This window comes from Apium graveolens, chromosome 5 (genome assembly GCF_009905375.1).
Source record: "Apium graveolens cultivar Ventura chromosome 5, ASM990537v1, whole genome shotgun sequence".
NCBI classification, from domain to species: domain Eukaryota; kingdom Viridiplantae; phylum Streptophyta; class Magnoliopsida; order Apiales; family Apiaceae; genus Apium; species Apium graveolens.
Window position 1 is genome coordinate 127,339,655 of NC_133651.1, and position 16,528 is coordinate 127,356,182.

At 37.4% G+C, this 16,528-nt stretch overlaps 2 protein-coding genes across 2 annotated transcripts; both read right to left on the minus strand.

Moving 5' to 3' along the window:
- Positions 1 to 999: 999 nt before the first annotated feature.
- On the minus strand, positions 1,000 to 9,045 carry LOC141661448 (uncharacterized). The gene is made up of 6 exons (XM_074468459.1): positions 8,916 to 9,045; positions 6,939 to 7,115; positions 6,654 to 6,835; positions 5,481 to 6,501; positions 5,290 to 5,367; positions 1,000 to 1,712 (listed from the first exon to the last, which is right to left on the minus strand). The coding sequence occupies exons 2-4, from the start codon at positions 7,108 to 7,110 to the stop codon at positions 5,845 to 5,847; spliced, it is 1,011 nt and encodes a 336-aa protein (XP_074324560.1). The 5' UTR covers positions 7,111 to 7,115; positions 8,916 to 9,045; the 3' UTR covers positions 1,000 to 1,712; positions 5,290 to 5,367; positions 5,481 to 5,844.
- Positions 9,046 to 9,826: 781 nt separating this feature from the next.
- On the minus strand, positions 9,827 to 12,826 carry LOC141661516 (cation/H(+) antiporter 3-like). Its single transcript, XM_074468536.1, has 3 exons — positions 12,511 to 12,826; positions 11,363 to 12,364; positions 9,827 to 11,104 (listed from the first exon to the last, which is right to left on the minus strand). The coding sequence occupies exons 1-3, from the start codon at positions 12,745 to 12,747 to the stop codon at positions 9,989 to 9,991; spliced, it is 2,355 nt and encodes a 784-aa protein (XP_074324637.1). The 5' UTR covers positions 12,748 to 12,826; the 3' UTR covers positions 9,827 to 9,988.
- Positions 12,827 to 16,528: the final 3,702 nt, after the last annotated feature.

Below are 16,528 nucleotides of genomic sequence, written 5' to 3' on the forward strand. Positions count from 1 at the left end.
ACAGTTATAGCATTTAACATTGGTGTAATCTCCTCTGTCAGACTTTCCTCCTCTGCCTTCAGATCTTCTGAAATTCTTCTTATCAGAACTTATGCTTTTTCTGGAAAACTTCTTTCCCTTCCTGAACTTCCTGTATGCAATCTTGGTGATTCCTTTCACCATAAGAGCACACAGCTTCATCATCTCCTCATCAGCATCAGTCTCAGACAAGCTTTCAGAATCTGAGTCATCATCACTCTCAGAACTTGATGACTCAGTATCAGACTTTATGAAAAGAGCTTTACCCTTGTCTTTCTTTGAGGAAGCTGCTTTGGGGAATTCTTCTTCAGCCTTAAGAGCAACTGTCCTTGACTTTCCTCCTTTCCTCTTGCTTCTTTGTTCCATCTCCAGCTCATGAGTCTTGAGCATTCCATAGATTTCGTCAAGAGTTGTTTCATCAAGATTGTAGTTGTTTCTTATTGTCGTTGCCTTCAAATCCCAGCATTCAGGAAGAGCTAACAGGAACTTAAGGTTTGAATTTTCAAGATCATACTCTTTATCAACCAATGACAAATCATTCAAAAGTTTGACAAATCTATCATATAAATCATTCAATGACTCATTAGTCTTTGAGTCAAAGTGTTCATACTCTTGAGTGAGTATTGTCTTCATGTTCTTCTTATTTGTGTCAGTTCCCTGACACCTTGTTTCCAGAGCATCCCATATCTCCTTAGCAGTCTTGCAGTTGATTACCCTGTTTGACATTACATTATCAATGACACTATGCAGTAAGTGTCGTACCTTAGCATCCTTAGCAATTGATGCTATGTCCTCAGCAGTATAATCACTCTTCTCCTTTGGTACGGTCATTGCTGCTTCACCTGCAACTGCAACAGCGAGTTTGGTTGGTTTGTGAGGACCTTCCTTGATTCTATCCAGGTATTCTGGATCTGTTGCTTCCAGGAACATGGTCATCCTTACCTTCCATATGGTATATTCAGATGGTCTCAGTATGGGGATTCTGATGGTCTCATACCGACTCTGAATTTGTGTCTTTGGTGGTTCCTCAGTTGTGGTAGGCTTAGTTGGAGTTTCTGTGTCCGACATGATTGTGTTTGGATCTTTAACTGTATGTAAGTTAACAGATAGGCTCTGATACCAATTGTTAGGTCACACACACACACTGTAGAGGGGGTGAATACAGTGTATAGTACATTCAAATCGAACTTTAAGAACTTAAGTAACAGAAAACAAACTTTATTGAAATAATAAACTCTGTTACAGTATGGAACTGTTACCTCCCAGTGATGAACAAATATCACGAGAGCTGCTAGGGTTACAATAAATAATCTTTTCTAATAATGATAACACTTATAGTGTAAACCCTATGTCTGTGTTTATATACTACACAGTTACAAGATAATCGCTAATTGATATGGAATATAATTCTGCTTCCTAAAATATATCAATCAGATATCTTTTCTTCCAAGTATTCCATTCTTCACGGAATTCCTTCTTCATGCATATCTCTTCTTATGTTTATCTCGATCTTCTTTCCTTTAATCAGCTACTGTCCTTATCTGATTGTCCTTCAGCACTTAAGTTCTGATATCTATCTTCTGATGATTATCTCCTGATAATATAAGTACTGATATCCTTAAGTCCTGACTTCCAGTATAAGTACTGATCAACAGTTAAGTACTGATTTATCCTGTTCACGTAAGATCTGAAAGCTAAACATAAAACATATTAGCCATGACATCAAATATATCTAACATTATAGTCCCCAATATAACAAGTACACGTAACGGCTTATCTTCTACCCATCAGAGAGAGCAATTTAGAAACCCTAAGGAGTACATGGTTGAGGAAGACAATAATCAAGAATATTATTCAGATTCAGAAATCGTTACAATAATAGCCTTATGGATTCAGGTACGCTTCTGCCTTCGATTTAATCTCGATAATTAGATATGATGATTACGGTCCTTGTCTCTATTTTAGAGAATAATATGTTTATAGAATATTAAATTCTATCATAATCAAGATCAGCCATGGATACATGATAGCAACTCAAAGATAATGCTATCACAATTTTTTATTACTAGAAGTAGACACTCAGACATTATTAACAAAAACAAGTAAACATCTCTCAACCTAAATTTGTAATGCAGAATATGCGATTTGATTTACTTATATGAATATGAAATCCAAATAACAGGAATGTAGGCATTTTTTCCAGAAAGATTGAGTTCACTAGTATTATATAGACATGTATGTTATTCTTTTCCTGTCATGTCGGAAATATGTTCAAATTCCCTTCCATGTCCTTTAGCATTTCAAAAAGTGTATTTAGTGTGTCACATTTCCCATAAAGCATGGAAGCATGCAAATTTGTCCGTCTCCAAATTTTAGAATCTCATCAAAAGTGACTAGTGGTCTACTACAGGTGTGTTAGAGTTCAAACCCCCATATGAATAAATGTTGCAGCTAGCTAGTCAAACAACAACTCAGTTGATTAAATTTATAAGAATACATATGGCTCAACGGGTACAATGTGGAAGGAAGAGAAGAAGCATGCAGCAGCTGTGCAATTTCCAAAATATGTTGGAAGTCAAAGATGGTGGCTAAATATTAAGTGAAGCAAACCGGAGAAGTAAATAATAGTTGCAGAAATACCTGGATATTTTTAAGAGAGTTCCTTGATTAAAGGTAGGCTATAGAGAATCAAGACACCAACTAAAAATAAAGTCTTATAGTATTAAATATGTTGTGATGTAAGCGGTGATGTTAGGTGGTGAATTTGAAGCCTATAAAAGGCTAGCTGTTGTGCAGGTAAAACAGAAAACACATCACATCGAAGTGATAGTCTCAATAGAGAGAAAAGACCAGAAGCTCACACAGTGTAAAACACATTGAAGTGTTAAGGAAAAATCAGAGAGAAATAATAGACTGAGAGAGAGTTATAGCCCCTATGAGAAAAATAAGGGTGAAACCTGTTGAAAAAATTGTAATAGTGTGTTTTATTAATATATATAAGTTGTATCTTTATTATTGAGTGAAATAAAAGTGTTCTTGTTTTTATCTTAATATTATCGAAACTTATTGATTAAAGCACATTCACGTTTCCAACAAGTGACATTAGAGCTAGATTTCATTCGTGGAAAAATGGTACATATAATGCATGCCCAGGTTCCAATATTGACGGACACAAATTACGAGGACGGGAGTATCCAAATGAAGGCGCTACTCAGTTCATACGAAATTTGAGATGTTATCAAAAACGGGTATGAAGAGCCCACATCAGCCGCTGAAGCAACCCTTTCAGATGAGAAGACGACGTTAAAAGAATGTCGGAGTAAAAATAACAAGGCATGTTTTATGATTTATCAAGGTATCGACGAATTCACCTTTGATAAAATTGCAGATTTAAAGAAAGCAAAAGACATTTGGGAGATTCTGCAGAACTCATTCCAAGGCGTGGATATAGTCAAAAAGGCGTCGCTCCAAGTTCTTCATGGCGAGTTTGAAAATATCAAAATGAAGAGTTCCGAAAATATCGCAGAGCAAGTTTCCCGTTTAAAAACGATGACTAATGAGATCAAAAGGAATGGAGAAGTGCCAAGGAAAATGACAACTATGGATGATATGTATCAAGCAACACATCAGGTAGAAATAACTTCTGATTATTTACTGATTTGTTTAAAGGAAATAAGAGTAAGCAATGAAAGTCGAGGACATGAGCAACTAGAACGTGTGTATTACAAGATGAAACAAATTTTACATGATGTATCCATGACGTCGTTAAAGTGGGGCGTCTTTCACAAAGCGAAATATAAACTCAAAATTAAAATTCGGGTTTGAGGGGGAGTGTTAGAGTTCAAACCCTCATATGAATAAATGTTGCAGCTAGCTAGTCAAACAACAACTCAGTTGATTAAATTTATAAGAATACGTATGGCTCAACTGGTACAATGTGGAAGGAAGAAAACAAGCATGCAACAGCTGTGCAATTTCCAAAATATGTTGGAAGTCAAAGATGGTGGCTAAATATTAAGTGAAGCAAACCGGAGAAGTAAATAATAGTTGCAGAAATACAAAGGTGGATATTTTTAAGTGAGTTCCTTGATTAAAGGTAGGCTGCAAAGAATCAAGACACCAGCTAAAAATAAAGTCTTATAGTATTAAATATGTTGTGATGTAAGCGGTGATGTTAGGTGATGAATTTGAAGCCTATAAAAGGCTAGCTGTTGTGCAGGTAAAACGGAAGACACATCACACCGAAGTGATAATCTCAGCAGAGAGAAAAGAGCAGAAGCTCACACAGTGTAAAACACATTGAAGTGTTAAGGGAAAATCATAGAGAAAGAATAGACTGGGAGAGAGTTATAGCCCCTGTGAGAAAAATAAGGGTGAAACCTGTTGAAAAAATTGTAGTAGTGTGTTTTATTAATATATATATAAGTTGTATCTTTATTATTGAGTGAAATAAAAGTGTTCTTGTTTTTATCTTAATATTATCGAAACTTATTGATTAAAGCCCATTCGCGTTTCCAACAAGGTGTTCATGCTTCGAAAACAATAGGGCGAGGGAGAGAGAAGGATTTTAAAAAGTAGTTCCAAGGCACTGCTCCACAGATCCCCAAATCAGCTTAATACATTAAGTAAAGCCTTATTAGACCAAACTAGCTAGAAAAAGGCTATATAAAAGATATATTTAATCAAATTAACTAATGATGCAGATAAGGCAAGAGAAAAGATGAAAATGTTCATGTAAATATAAGGGTGAACCAAGTTAAGTTACTGCAAAAGAAGATATTACAGTAGAAAGTACAATTAGAACAAAACCTAAAACCTATATAGAACTGTACATTTAGATTATTCTCTAGCATAAAGGCAAGAAATAGAAAAGGAAAGAAGAGAAGTAAATAAAGATAAGATAAAGAAATGCCAAGTACCATCCTATAGTCATTAGTCACCATTCTCTACAATTAAAAATCTATGACTAGAGACGTCACTCCCTACATTCCTCAATCTATGTCCTCGATTTCTTATCTTATCTAACTGTGCATTCCCACAAAATTAGCTTTCAAGGAAATTTTCTCATGATAATTCCCATGTATACACATTAATCCGGGAAATTATAATTTTGAAATTTTAGTGCAATATTCAATACTGAAAACAAGTTCGGATTGAAATAAATAACCCAAAAAAGTAAAGTAACTAAATATAAAATTAATTAGAAGAAATAAATCATGAGGAGGCAACATCTGACTTAAAAATAGAATAAGACTGATTTAGAGTAAGTACCAGGTCTTTCTCCAGATGATTGAGTTTCATGATTTGTTTAATTTGATATCCCTTCAATCCATCAATTTCTTGCATCAACTTCAACAAGATGGCATACGTGTTGTATTTGGTGTTAAAGAAAAGAACATTTAATAAGTTTTGCCCATAATCTGTATAAACAAAAGTGATATGACCAGAAACGCATCATTTACCTGGACTACCACAGACTGAACTTCTAAAGAGCTTGTTGCTGCATTTTTATCCACCTTTGGAGAGCATGCTATCTCTATTTGTACCCCATCATCTTTTTCATGAGTTTCTTCTGAATTCATCCCGTTCATTACAACAGTGCAATCAGAATCAGAAGGCTGAGTTTTATCACCATCTAAATTTAAAAGTCTAAGCCCTGCTACCATATTGGCCTCCTCTAAATGTTGGGCATTCAAGTCTGATCTGATGAGCTTAAAACATCTATCTTCATGTCGTGCTTCTCCAGCAAGTGTATTATCAGTAAAACTGGTAACCTCTGTCAAAGCGGAACAGTTGTCCCTATCCGGCTCCTAGTTTCCCAACTCATCAAAACACTGGCTGGCATCTAGCTACCCCTTGTTTATCCCAATGTGTCTCCCAGTTATCAACTTTTTCAGGACACTGGCTACTGTCTAACACGTTTCCTTCACTTCCACTACTAACTCTCTTCGAACAAGGCCTACATAAAGACTCAAATTCCATATTAGATTTTTCCACAGGACGACAATAGTTCAAAGCTTCAGTCCAAAAGTATTCATCTTTCTCCAAACCATCACACTCAGATGAATTTTTGAAGAATGAACTCCATGTTTTTTGTGGAAGGTGGGTGCCTGCATCATCTTTTTCTTTTTGTACAACAGTATATTCTGATGAACTTTTGAACAATGAGATCCAAGCTTTCGGCAGGATGGAAGTGTGTGCATCACCAACAACCCCCTTGTCACTCAACAGACATGATTCTCTTTCATGTCTTATATCGAAAACAGGTGATGGATTAGAGAAAAGGTTCCACTTAGATGTATTCTTTGAGGTACAAGCATCCGCATCATAAGGCAAGGAAGTAAACAATGAAACTAAATTACTGGTTTGACTCTGATCTAGTTCAAAATAGAAATGGCTTCTTTCATAGTAGTTCATTATAATTATTAGTTTGAACTGATTCTCGGTCAATGTGCAACACCGCTTGTTGATACGGACTTTAACCTAAAATATATATTATGCAAAAGTATATAAGCGCCATAACACTATGATCATCTATGTCATGAAAGTATGATTTAAGAAGGCATAAAGAGCAATTTCAATTTTACATGAACTCATACATTAAACTCAGACATGTATTGTGACAATTCCAATACCTGTGCAGGGTATGGCGAGAACTCTGTTCCATGATCAGTCCACCCATGAGGATTGATATTCATTTGTCCAGGGCTAGCAGCTTCAAATATACCATGAAGCGTTCTATCACTATAGTTAAATAGGAAGAGTACTAGTCCAGGTGTGATCTTCTTTACATACGCAAAATGAGAAGCTGGTAAGCCTGCAAAGGATTTATAATAAATCTTAGATCGTTAGAGAGAATTTTTTAAGTAAAACTTAATTCTTAGAGGAGGGATGAAAAGGGGTAGTGTGCTTTGACTTACCAAATAACTCTTTGAGATAGCATTCTTTTAATGTGTGACTCTTGCACCCAAAAACAACTGCGCCTAGGTCACTCTTTGTCAGGTTTCTAGCAGGAGCACTGCAATTAGATTCCACAAATGGCTGAAGTTTCCCCATTGAAGAAAATTCCAGGTTTTTCTTCCCTCCTAGCATTCTATCTACCGATTAGAAGCATTAGTTACAAGTCCAAAAATTAATGAGCACTAAAGATAAACAACCTCCGGCAAACCTTCATTTACTACAACTATCGCACACATAAAGTGATCAAATACGGTGGAAGAAACTGTCAAACTAGTACAGTATTTATTCATATAACTTGCATGAAAAATATACAGACTTCATGCTTTAAAGACTCTTTAACCTTTGATAGCTGTATATGCATGTTTAGAGTTCTATCGAAATGCATAAAATATTACTTGTATTTTGACCAAAGAAAAGGAACATAATAGTAACACCAGCCCAACATGGAAATATGCATGCCACTTTGATTTACCTCATTTCTACCATCAAGTGAAACATATAAAATCATAAAAACTGCAATTTAGGTGGGCTCCTGAATTATATAAATGTGTTATACTTTTGGGTCTATTTTTGGTTATAACTTTTGCAGTCAGAATCTTACCCTGATATTTGTTGAATGCCATCACAAATTAATGGCTATAGACTTTAAGTGGAGGATATACCCGTAGTTTCACTTGGGTATGATCACAGTTGTCACAATAATTGTTTAAAAAAGTTTGAACAATATCATCCGTAAACAATAGACTACAAAGGAAAAAAAAGATAAAATACTAATTTTTTCTTTGTTTTCAGCAAGTAAAATACCACAGATTTAAGAAGTTTGGACCTAAACAACACAATAAGGGAGAAGGGCTCGAAATACTACACAAGAGGAAGAGGACACAAAATCAACAATGCATATCAGCTGATACACATATGTGCAATGTGCATTACAGGCTTACAGCCCATGCGGCTTCCTAATAATCAATAACGCCAGTAGCCTATTACACATTACCTAGATGCATATGACCTAACTATCAATTCAACGTGATGTGTGGAACCCCTAATTCTTTTACAGAACATGTGTAGCACCCTATTTTTAGAATGTGGTCTTCTGCATTTGGCCTTCCCAGAAGGGATCAATGTGCAGTTAAATAGAGTATTAGCTTTGATGCATCCATATCAAACCATTGGTGCCTTTAAAAACCCGAAAATCCGCATTACTTAATCATAAAAATGCAAAACATAAAAACTATGCTTGTTACTTTCATAAAATTGAACAAAGAGAATCAAAACCACACCTAGTTAAATTGTCACTTAAATATCCAAGTAATGAACATGTAGGATGTATCAACTATCAAGAGTTAAATCAACCAAACAAGTAAAAATCATCATTTTTTAATACAAAATAAATAAAACAAACCCACAGCATAATTTTATTTTTACCAAAAATAGAAAACACTGGACTTAAAAATACAGAACAATCAAAATATGCACCTCAACTTTCTCACATAAAAGAATACATGTATACATCAAAGCCTCAACACTCTTACGTAAAAGGGTAAAAAAGATAGCTTTAAAACAAATGGCTAAAATACATTGAGCATCTCCAATGGGAGAAACCCTTAGCAAAAAAAAACTTAGGTCGCAACTATTATATATAATATGTATAAATTTGGACACTCCAATCATCTAAAACCTTTAGCTAAAATTATAGCCAACTTCCTTATCTTGGCTAAATTTGTCGAATGTCTCTGGAGCTGTAACAAAGCTGTAAGCATAAATTTAATATTATAGCAAGTCCCATTGGAGCACATTCAGCAAATTTTACATAATTATTATTTTATATTATTTTAGCCAATCATTTTAGTTAATACGATTGAAAATGCTCTAAGCACACATAAAAATAAATGAGTGGTAGGGTATGTAATAAAACGAGAAATATGAAAGGGTGTTACCTTAATGAACTGGATTAATATAGTGATCTCCGGTGACAGTACGATGGTCGGTGAGGAAATGGGAGATGAACGTTTGGTATTCTAGAGAGAGAGTAGAGCGAGAGAGTGTTCAGAAAAAAAGTGGTTTATTTTGCACAGAGGGAAGATGGTTTATGTTCATTTATGTACGTAAACGTCTATAAATTGTCCATATTTATTTTTTTAAAATTGCCGGATTCTAACAACACGACATTTTGTTTTGTTATTTGGAATGTCAACAGTACCCTTCTTTTTGTTCAAAAACTCACCATGTGGAGGTTCTTCTAGTAATTTGTGGTTTGATATTTATAGGTTTGTTACTATAAATACTCCATATAATATGTATATAGGAGCAAAGTTGCATAAAATCCTCTATTTTATCGGACTCGTGTAATTCATATATATGACATAATATATTATAAAATTTATTATTTTACTTATTCTGCAAATATCATTTTTTAATGACTTGCAAATCATGTATATTTTATAAGTAAAATATTATAAAATATATTATTTTACTCAACATTTTTATTTGCAGAATATTACGTTGAATAACATTAAATGTTTGACAAAATTTATATTAAAATAATAATTTTTGTCAAATATACTTTAAAAATTAAAAATTTTGCAAGAATTTCTGCATTGTGATCCTGACAAAAAAAATATTGCTGGTGTCTCCACAAAGCTCACATGATTCTGTATCTTTAATCTCCAATTATATGGTATCTAAAAATAAATAAAGTTTAACACGCAATTAGTTGTATAACAACCAGGTTAGGTATTCATCAGATTGTATATTTGTATGCAATGATGTAACTAGTTTGTTGTTGTTATCATGTACAGGCAGATCATAAGTTAGTCAATTGGAGCACAATTTGAGTTCTGACAACAACTCCAAGAAACGTGAATTTGTATTTTATGAGGATCTAATCCAATTTTGTAGACAGTGAATCGCACAATAAGTACATGAGATTAATCTTTTGATGTTTCAGTGCACATACATATGATTAGTACAATTTGCAGCTCGTGGAAGGATAGAATTTTGTAACTCCGAGTTAGATTAGCATATTCACTTGAAGACCCTGTTGTTGCACCACCAAGACTGAAGCTGGTTTGTTGACATCTGCAGATGCCAAAATGTCTCCTATTGGCCCCAGCTCTGGTACATCATTCCATTGCCATAATCCTACTAACAGCGGTGTATCTTCTCTATGGCGTCTCCCTACCACTATTAAATCAAAGGAATCCGCCATTGAATTTACTAGCATAGCTGTCTCTCCCCCATCACTACTAAGCTTCTCTCTATAAACTATATTGTTCTGTTCCCTGCTCAGCATCTTTAACTCCCTCAAGATTTCTCTGTCAAGCACACTGTCCCAGTTCTCCTTCTCTTCACGAACAACCCTAACAACATTCAATTGAACTTTCACCGATTTTGCCATACGCATGGCATATGCTAAAGCCTCCCGGTCGTCATCATCTCCCAAGAATATGACTGCAACATGATAATATAATTGTCTCTCTTCATGGACAGAGACTTCTGCGCGTGTCTTACGACGATCAACCAAAATGCCTACAGAACAAGGAGCTGCTCCCAGTACTTCCCGATTAATTGTCCTCTGCACATTGCTTTCGAATATAATTTTACCATGCTGATTCCATTTCCGATGAAATGGAAGTATGATAAGTGATGTTAAATAGTCAAAGGCGACAGAGCAAATGTCAAAATGCATGAATCTTGGAAGTGAGATTGAAGTGAAGGCCTGGACGGAAACCAATCCAGAGTACTGTTGTTCAAAATTTTGCCATAGATGAATTATTTGTCGGGAAAGAGTGTCTCCAGAGGTATTCTTTTGACCTAATCCGTGATTAATTATGAGTGGCGTGGCTTGGCCAACAAGCTCCACAAGGTTTAGCGCATAGGTTTGGGTGGGAGCTTCTGTGGAGCTTGTAGCTTCTAAAAGCTTCATAGCAGCCGCGGCATCGTCACAACGCTGGGAGCATACCAATAATCTGAGCTGGGAATTTCTTGAAGTGTTCAGAATGTTTCTTTTTACATAGCCCCTATATATTTTTGAGTAATCATACAGGTATTTCACAGAGAGGTGTGCAGCAGCTGCTAGTACGGCCATCCACATTATAACCAAGGTAAAGGTCTCGCCGTCTATATTCTGCACTCCAATAATTAAAATAATGAGTTATAATCTAATTTTACAGAAACATTATTACATTTACAGATCCCATCATTTTGTCACAAACTTAAAAATGTCAAGTCCAAACTTAATATTCTGGCACGTGCAACAAAGAAAGATAAATCATCTTCTAGCTTTGCTGTAAACCCAAGAAATTCCCTTGGACTTGATATTCATAAGGTTGGAGACAATTTCATATAATACAATTTAGCTCTTGCTTTTAATGTATGTACATACCTGGCTCCTATATTCGAAATCATAGTATGCTCCTTGAACTATTCCTTGAGTACTCAGGATTATGCTGATAGTAATAGCATCTCTTATAGGCAGATTGTTTAGCAATGCTGGTCCTAAAACAAAGACAAGTTTAATAGCAACACCCCCCACTGTGATCATGCATATTGCTTTCAAGAAGGCGATGTCATAAAAATCTGCTAGATCAATCCATAGAGAAAAGTTGGTTATCAACAATGGAGTCAACAAGCCTGTTGTGATTGAGTCTAGCTTAATTGCAAGTGTCGAACCCAGAGGAGGACCGTTGGGAATGGCCAAACCAAGCAGAAAAGGAATGTAATAATCTTGGAGGCCTAAGTTGGTGCATAAGAAGGCGGTAAAAGGAATTGCCAAGTATATAAAAGCAAGGTACTCTTGCTTCACAGGTTTCCCTTCTGGTGTCCTCCTGATAATTCTTGAGAACAATGGCCTTGTACCCACCAGCACAGACGTAATTATGACAAAAGACTGAATGAAGCTTAGCCAGGCCAAAGATTTACTTGATGATTGTTCATAGACTCTATAAACATTTAGTAATACAGCAGCTACTTTACCAACCAAATCAGCTACTAATGCTGCTGCCAAAGAAAGGCGACCAATCTCTGTATTCATAATTTTGAGGTCAATTAAAAGACCGGCAATGACAGGGAATGGAGTAACAGATTTTATTCTGAGAACAGCTGAAACTGCTGCTCTTTTATATAGAGGAAAGTATGGAGCTATAATTGCCCACATTATGGCCGCAGTGATCATGGGGGCAAAAGATGCACCCAAGCCTATGGTTATGGCCTTTCGTCCAACTTTCCATATCATGCTCAAATCCATCTTCACTCCAACCAAGAACATATAGAAAATAAATCCAAATCTTGACAGTCCGTAGAGGAGAACATCATCTTCTGGGAAAAGTCTTCTCTGCATCTCTCCTGACAAATTACCAAAGATAGTTTTTCCTAGTATAATACCAGCCTGCATTCCGTGTTTGTTGACCCAACACTTAGTTATAAATTAAATAACAAATTTATATTCGAAGAAGATGGCCATCTAGTTTAGTTACATCAAGCAAATTCGACAACAAAAAAAATACTTTAATTTGAAAGAAATCATATATATACCAAGATTTTAGAAATAGTCCGAGGCAAACTGAGGCGCCTGAGAAGTACATGAAGGGAGTGAGTGAGAATGAAGATCAACGATAACTGCAGTAGCAGGCGGGGCAATGCATAATTAAGAACGTAATCACTTGTATCCATCAACGTAAATGAGCCCGGAGAATGTACTTTAACATGAAGCGCGCAGTTATCTTCTTCACCAGGGTTTACACCTTCTCTCTGGAATCCATTCAGGTCCATACTACTTGAAGGCTATAAAAGAAATGTGGGAAGCCAAAATATGTTCCTGCATAAATAAATAATGCAGGAAGCTGATAAAAGAAAGTTGTTCCATGTTGTAGCAATGAACTAACATCATGAAAAATTTATATATTTTTAGTTGGGTAAATCATGCATTTTACCGTACTTATGCGGCTGACAGATATATAAACCTGATATAGATAACATTATCCACTATTAGCTTTTATTTAATTAAGTAAATGTAATGTTTATTATCCAAGTATAGAACATTTACGAGGATGCTACTTTTAACGGGTCAATCGCAAGGTGTCTTGTGTGAGCGTGTAATGTAGCCAATTTTAGACGTGTATCTCACAATATTATGTGTGTTTGCAGGGGCGGACTCAGTCATGAGCTGGGGTGGGTGTCAGGTGAGTTTTATAACATGTTAAAAATATTGTTAATCAGTCAGAGATTTAAGCTTACACTAACTTTGGGGTCTGGGTCCTTCAACTGCAACCTACAAAATCGGAATTTTCTAAATTAGACAATCATGTATGTTTGTTATATCCTCATTATCAATTCTATCCTTACGATATCAAATCCTGGCTCATATCTATACGCATTATTCCAATACACAAAACAAATAGGGCTCACATACTTGAAATTCGGTTCCATAATTATTTTCAGAAAATATGTATAACCGACGTTACTGAAAACAGGGTCATCGAACTTGATAGGGATAAATAAATTATGATTGTATAATTAAATACTGCATTAATTGTACAAGCTGTGGGCTGCTAGACCCAATAAAAAGATATATGAAACTCAGACCAGAAAGGTTAAGCCTGATGGACCGAATCAGGCCTGATGGAATAAAAAAGGCCCAAAAGCCCTAATTATTAATTAATTTCGTAATTAATTAATAAGGGAAGAATTAGCTAATGAGAAGAGTCCCGATAAGGATATAAATCCTTATAGATTAGCCTCAAGGGGACCTAAAAGGATAAGGAATCAGCTTCCTACTTCCTAGGACTCCTAAGTCTATCCTAATTCAGAGGCTTGTCCACCAAGTCTCCTATACCAAGTCCAATTCAAGGACTCCCAACATCTATATAAGGGGTCTCATCCCCACCAATCAGAACTACGTTTTTTGGCTTGATTCTCTAATTCACAGAGATACGTAGGCATCTCGTAAAGGCAGAATAAAGCTACGAAGTACGAGAGCAGCCATTAAAGGCCTTGAGCTCCCGAATCTTAGTATTAAATACAGCAAGTAATAACCTTAGCTTTTTACCCATAACATTTGGCGCCGACTGTGGGGAACACGGAACAACAACCATGGCGAGAACACGGAGAACAACCAGCACTCTGGAGGAGGGAACACCATCAGGGACAACCCAGGTGATTTCATCAACCGTGGAGGTTCCTCCCCATTCAACTTATGCATCTACTCAGGGGGAAGCCCAGACAGGGGCAACTCATCCTCAGCCACAAGGGACAACTCCCCCGACTATTCAAGGTACGAATCCTCAAGTTCAACAAATACATATACCTGTGAATTCTCGACCCGTCGGGTATGAATATTCAACTATTGTTACTACTAACCCCCCTTATGGGATGCCCCTTCACCCTGAGGTTGGAGGAAGCGGATATGCTGGGCGAAGCGAAGCACGAGGGCGGTCGCCCCCCTATATACGAGGTTTGGATCCTATCCCTGAGGATCGGGAATTTTCTGGTCCATACACTGAAAGAGACTCCGAATCTTCGGATGATGAAGTGGCCCCGAGAAGGAGGCGTCCTGGAAAAGAGCCAATGGCCGATGGAAGGCAACGCCCCCAAAGCACCCCAGGGGCGAATCCCCAAGAAGTGCAGGAAAAGATCAGGGCTCATGAGGCTGAAATCCAAAGGCTGAGGCGTGATTTGGAGGCTCACCAAGCCACCAGACCCCACATACCTCCTAGGGGGAGAAATCCTCCTCCTATCATAGACCTGGATGGTCCGGTAAGAAGAAGGGCTGCTGTCCCAAGAACTGATCCGAGCAATCTCCTTCCCCTTGGAGATCCTGATGATCCAACTCCACCCTTCACAGAAGAGATAATGAATGCCCATGTCTCAAGGAAATTCAAGATGCCCACTATCAAAGCCTATGATGGCACGGGAGACCCCGCTAATCATGTTAGGACATTCTCTAATGCACTGCTGCTGCAACCCGTGAATGATGCTATAAAATGTCGGGCCTTCCCTCAAACCCTGTCGGGTATGGCTCAAAGATGGTACAGTCGCCTACCCCCAAATTCTATTGGATCATTCAGAGAACTAAGTCAGGCTTTTATTAAGCAATTCATCAGTGGAAGAGTCCATGAGAAAAGTTCAGCATCTCTTATGAGTCTTGTGCAAGGAGCTAAGGAATCCTTAAGAGATTACCTGAATCGTTTTACAAAGGAGGCCTTAAAAGTCCCAGATCTTGATGATAAGGTAGCCATGATAGCATTGCAACAAGGAACTAGGGATGAGTTTTTTAAGATGTCTTTGGCCAAACGACCCCCTGAGAGCATGTTGCAGCTCCAAGAGAGGGCAGGGAAGTATATCAAGGTTGAAGAAAGTATGAGGAAGACCGTAGTAAGTAATGAGCCCACTGGAGGCAAGAAACGAAAAACTGATTTGGAGTATATCGCTAAGGACAAATATCCTAGAACCGAACAAAACCCTGATTCAACCCCCAAGAAGGGAGGACCTGGGCAAAAGTTCACTGAATACGCTAAGCTGAATGCTCCCAGAAGTCAGATTTTGATGGAGATTGAGAAAGACAGAGATATTCGCTGGCCTAAGCCCTTGAAGGCTGATCCCGCCAAGCTAGATAGGGGCAAGTATTGCAGGTTTCATAAAGATGTTGGCCATGACACCGATGAGTGTAGGCAATTGAAAGATGAAATTGAGTTTTTGATTCGAAAAGGAAGATTGAATAAATATACTGGAGATGGAGGGGACAGAAATAATAATGGAAGGAAGAACTTTGAAGATCGTAGGAGGGACCAAGATGATCAGGGGCGGAATCCCCAACCTAGAGGACCAGTTATAAACACCATTTATGGAGGGCCGAGACCTCAAGGGCCTATGATAAACACGATCTTTGGAGGTCCAACTGCTGCTGGATTGTCCAAAAATTCCAGAAAGGCATATACTAGAGAGGTTATGCATATTGTTGGAGAAGCCCCGAAGAGGGCCAGGACAGAAGTAACATTGGCTTTTGATGATTCCGACCTAGAGGGTGTGAAGTTTCCCCATGACGACCCGCTGGTCATAACACCAATAATAGGAAATAGCCCGGTTAAGAGGGTCCTTGTGGATAATGGTGCTTCTGTGGATATCTTGCTCCACGACACCTTTCTAAGGATGGGGTATAACGAATCCCAGTTGACACCAACCGACATGCCGATATATGGATTTGCTGGAGTAGAATGTCCTGTGGAAGGGATAATTAAATTGCCAACCACCATAGGTACGGAGCCAAGGCAAGCAACGCAGATGCTGGATTTTGTGGTGGTAAAGGCTAGTTCAACTTATAATGCTATCATGGGGAGAACAGGGATACATGCCTTCAAGGCAGTCCCCTCTTCCTACCATTCAGTCATGAAGTTTCCCACCCGAAACGGGATTGGAGAAGAGAGAGGAGATCAAAAAATGGCTAGAAGCTGTTATGTGGCCTCTTTGAGGGCAGATGGAGTCGGGGGGCAGGTTCTTCCTATTGAAGATATGGATGTTCGAGAAAATGATGAGAATAGAGGAAGGCCAGCAGAAG

What these genes read in the sequence shown, in the direction of transcription:
- LOC141661448 (XM_074468459.1), bottom strand. Translation starts at nt 7,110, where the DNA reads ATGCTAGGAGGGAAGAAAAACCTGGAATTTTCTTCAATGGGGAAACTT. An exon ending in CTATCTCAAAGAGTTATTTG is followed by an intron (nt 6,836 to 6,938) that starts GTAAGTCAAAGC and finishes AATCCTTTGCAG; the next exon opens with GCTTACCAGCTTCTCATTTT. An exon ending in TCTCGCCATACCCTGCACAG is followed by an intron (nt 6,502 to 6,653) that starts GTATTGGAATTG and finishes TATATATTTTAG; the next exon opens with GTTAAAGTCCGTATCAACAA.
- LOC141661516 (XM_074468536.1), bottom strand. Translation starts at nt 12,747, where the DNA reads ATGGACCTGAATGGATTCCAGAGAGAAGGTGTAAACCCTGGTGAAGAA. An exon ending in GGACTATTTCTAAAATCTTG is followed by an intron (nt 12,365 to 12,510) that starts GTATATATATGA and finishes CACGGAATGCAG; the next exon opens with GCTGGTATTATACTAGGAAA. An exon ending in ATTTCGAATATAGGAGCCAG is followed by an intron (nt 11,105 to 11,362) that starts GTATGTACATAC and finishes ATTGGAGTGCAG; the next exon opens with AATATAGACGGCGAGACCTT.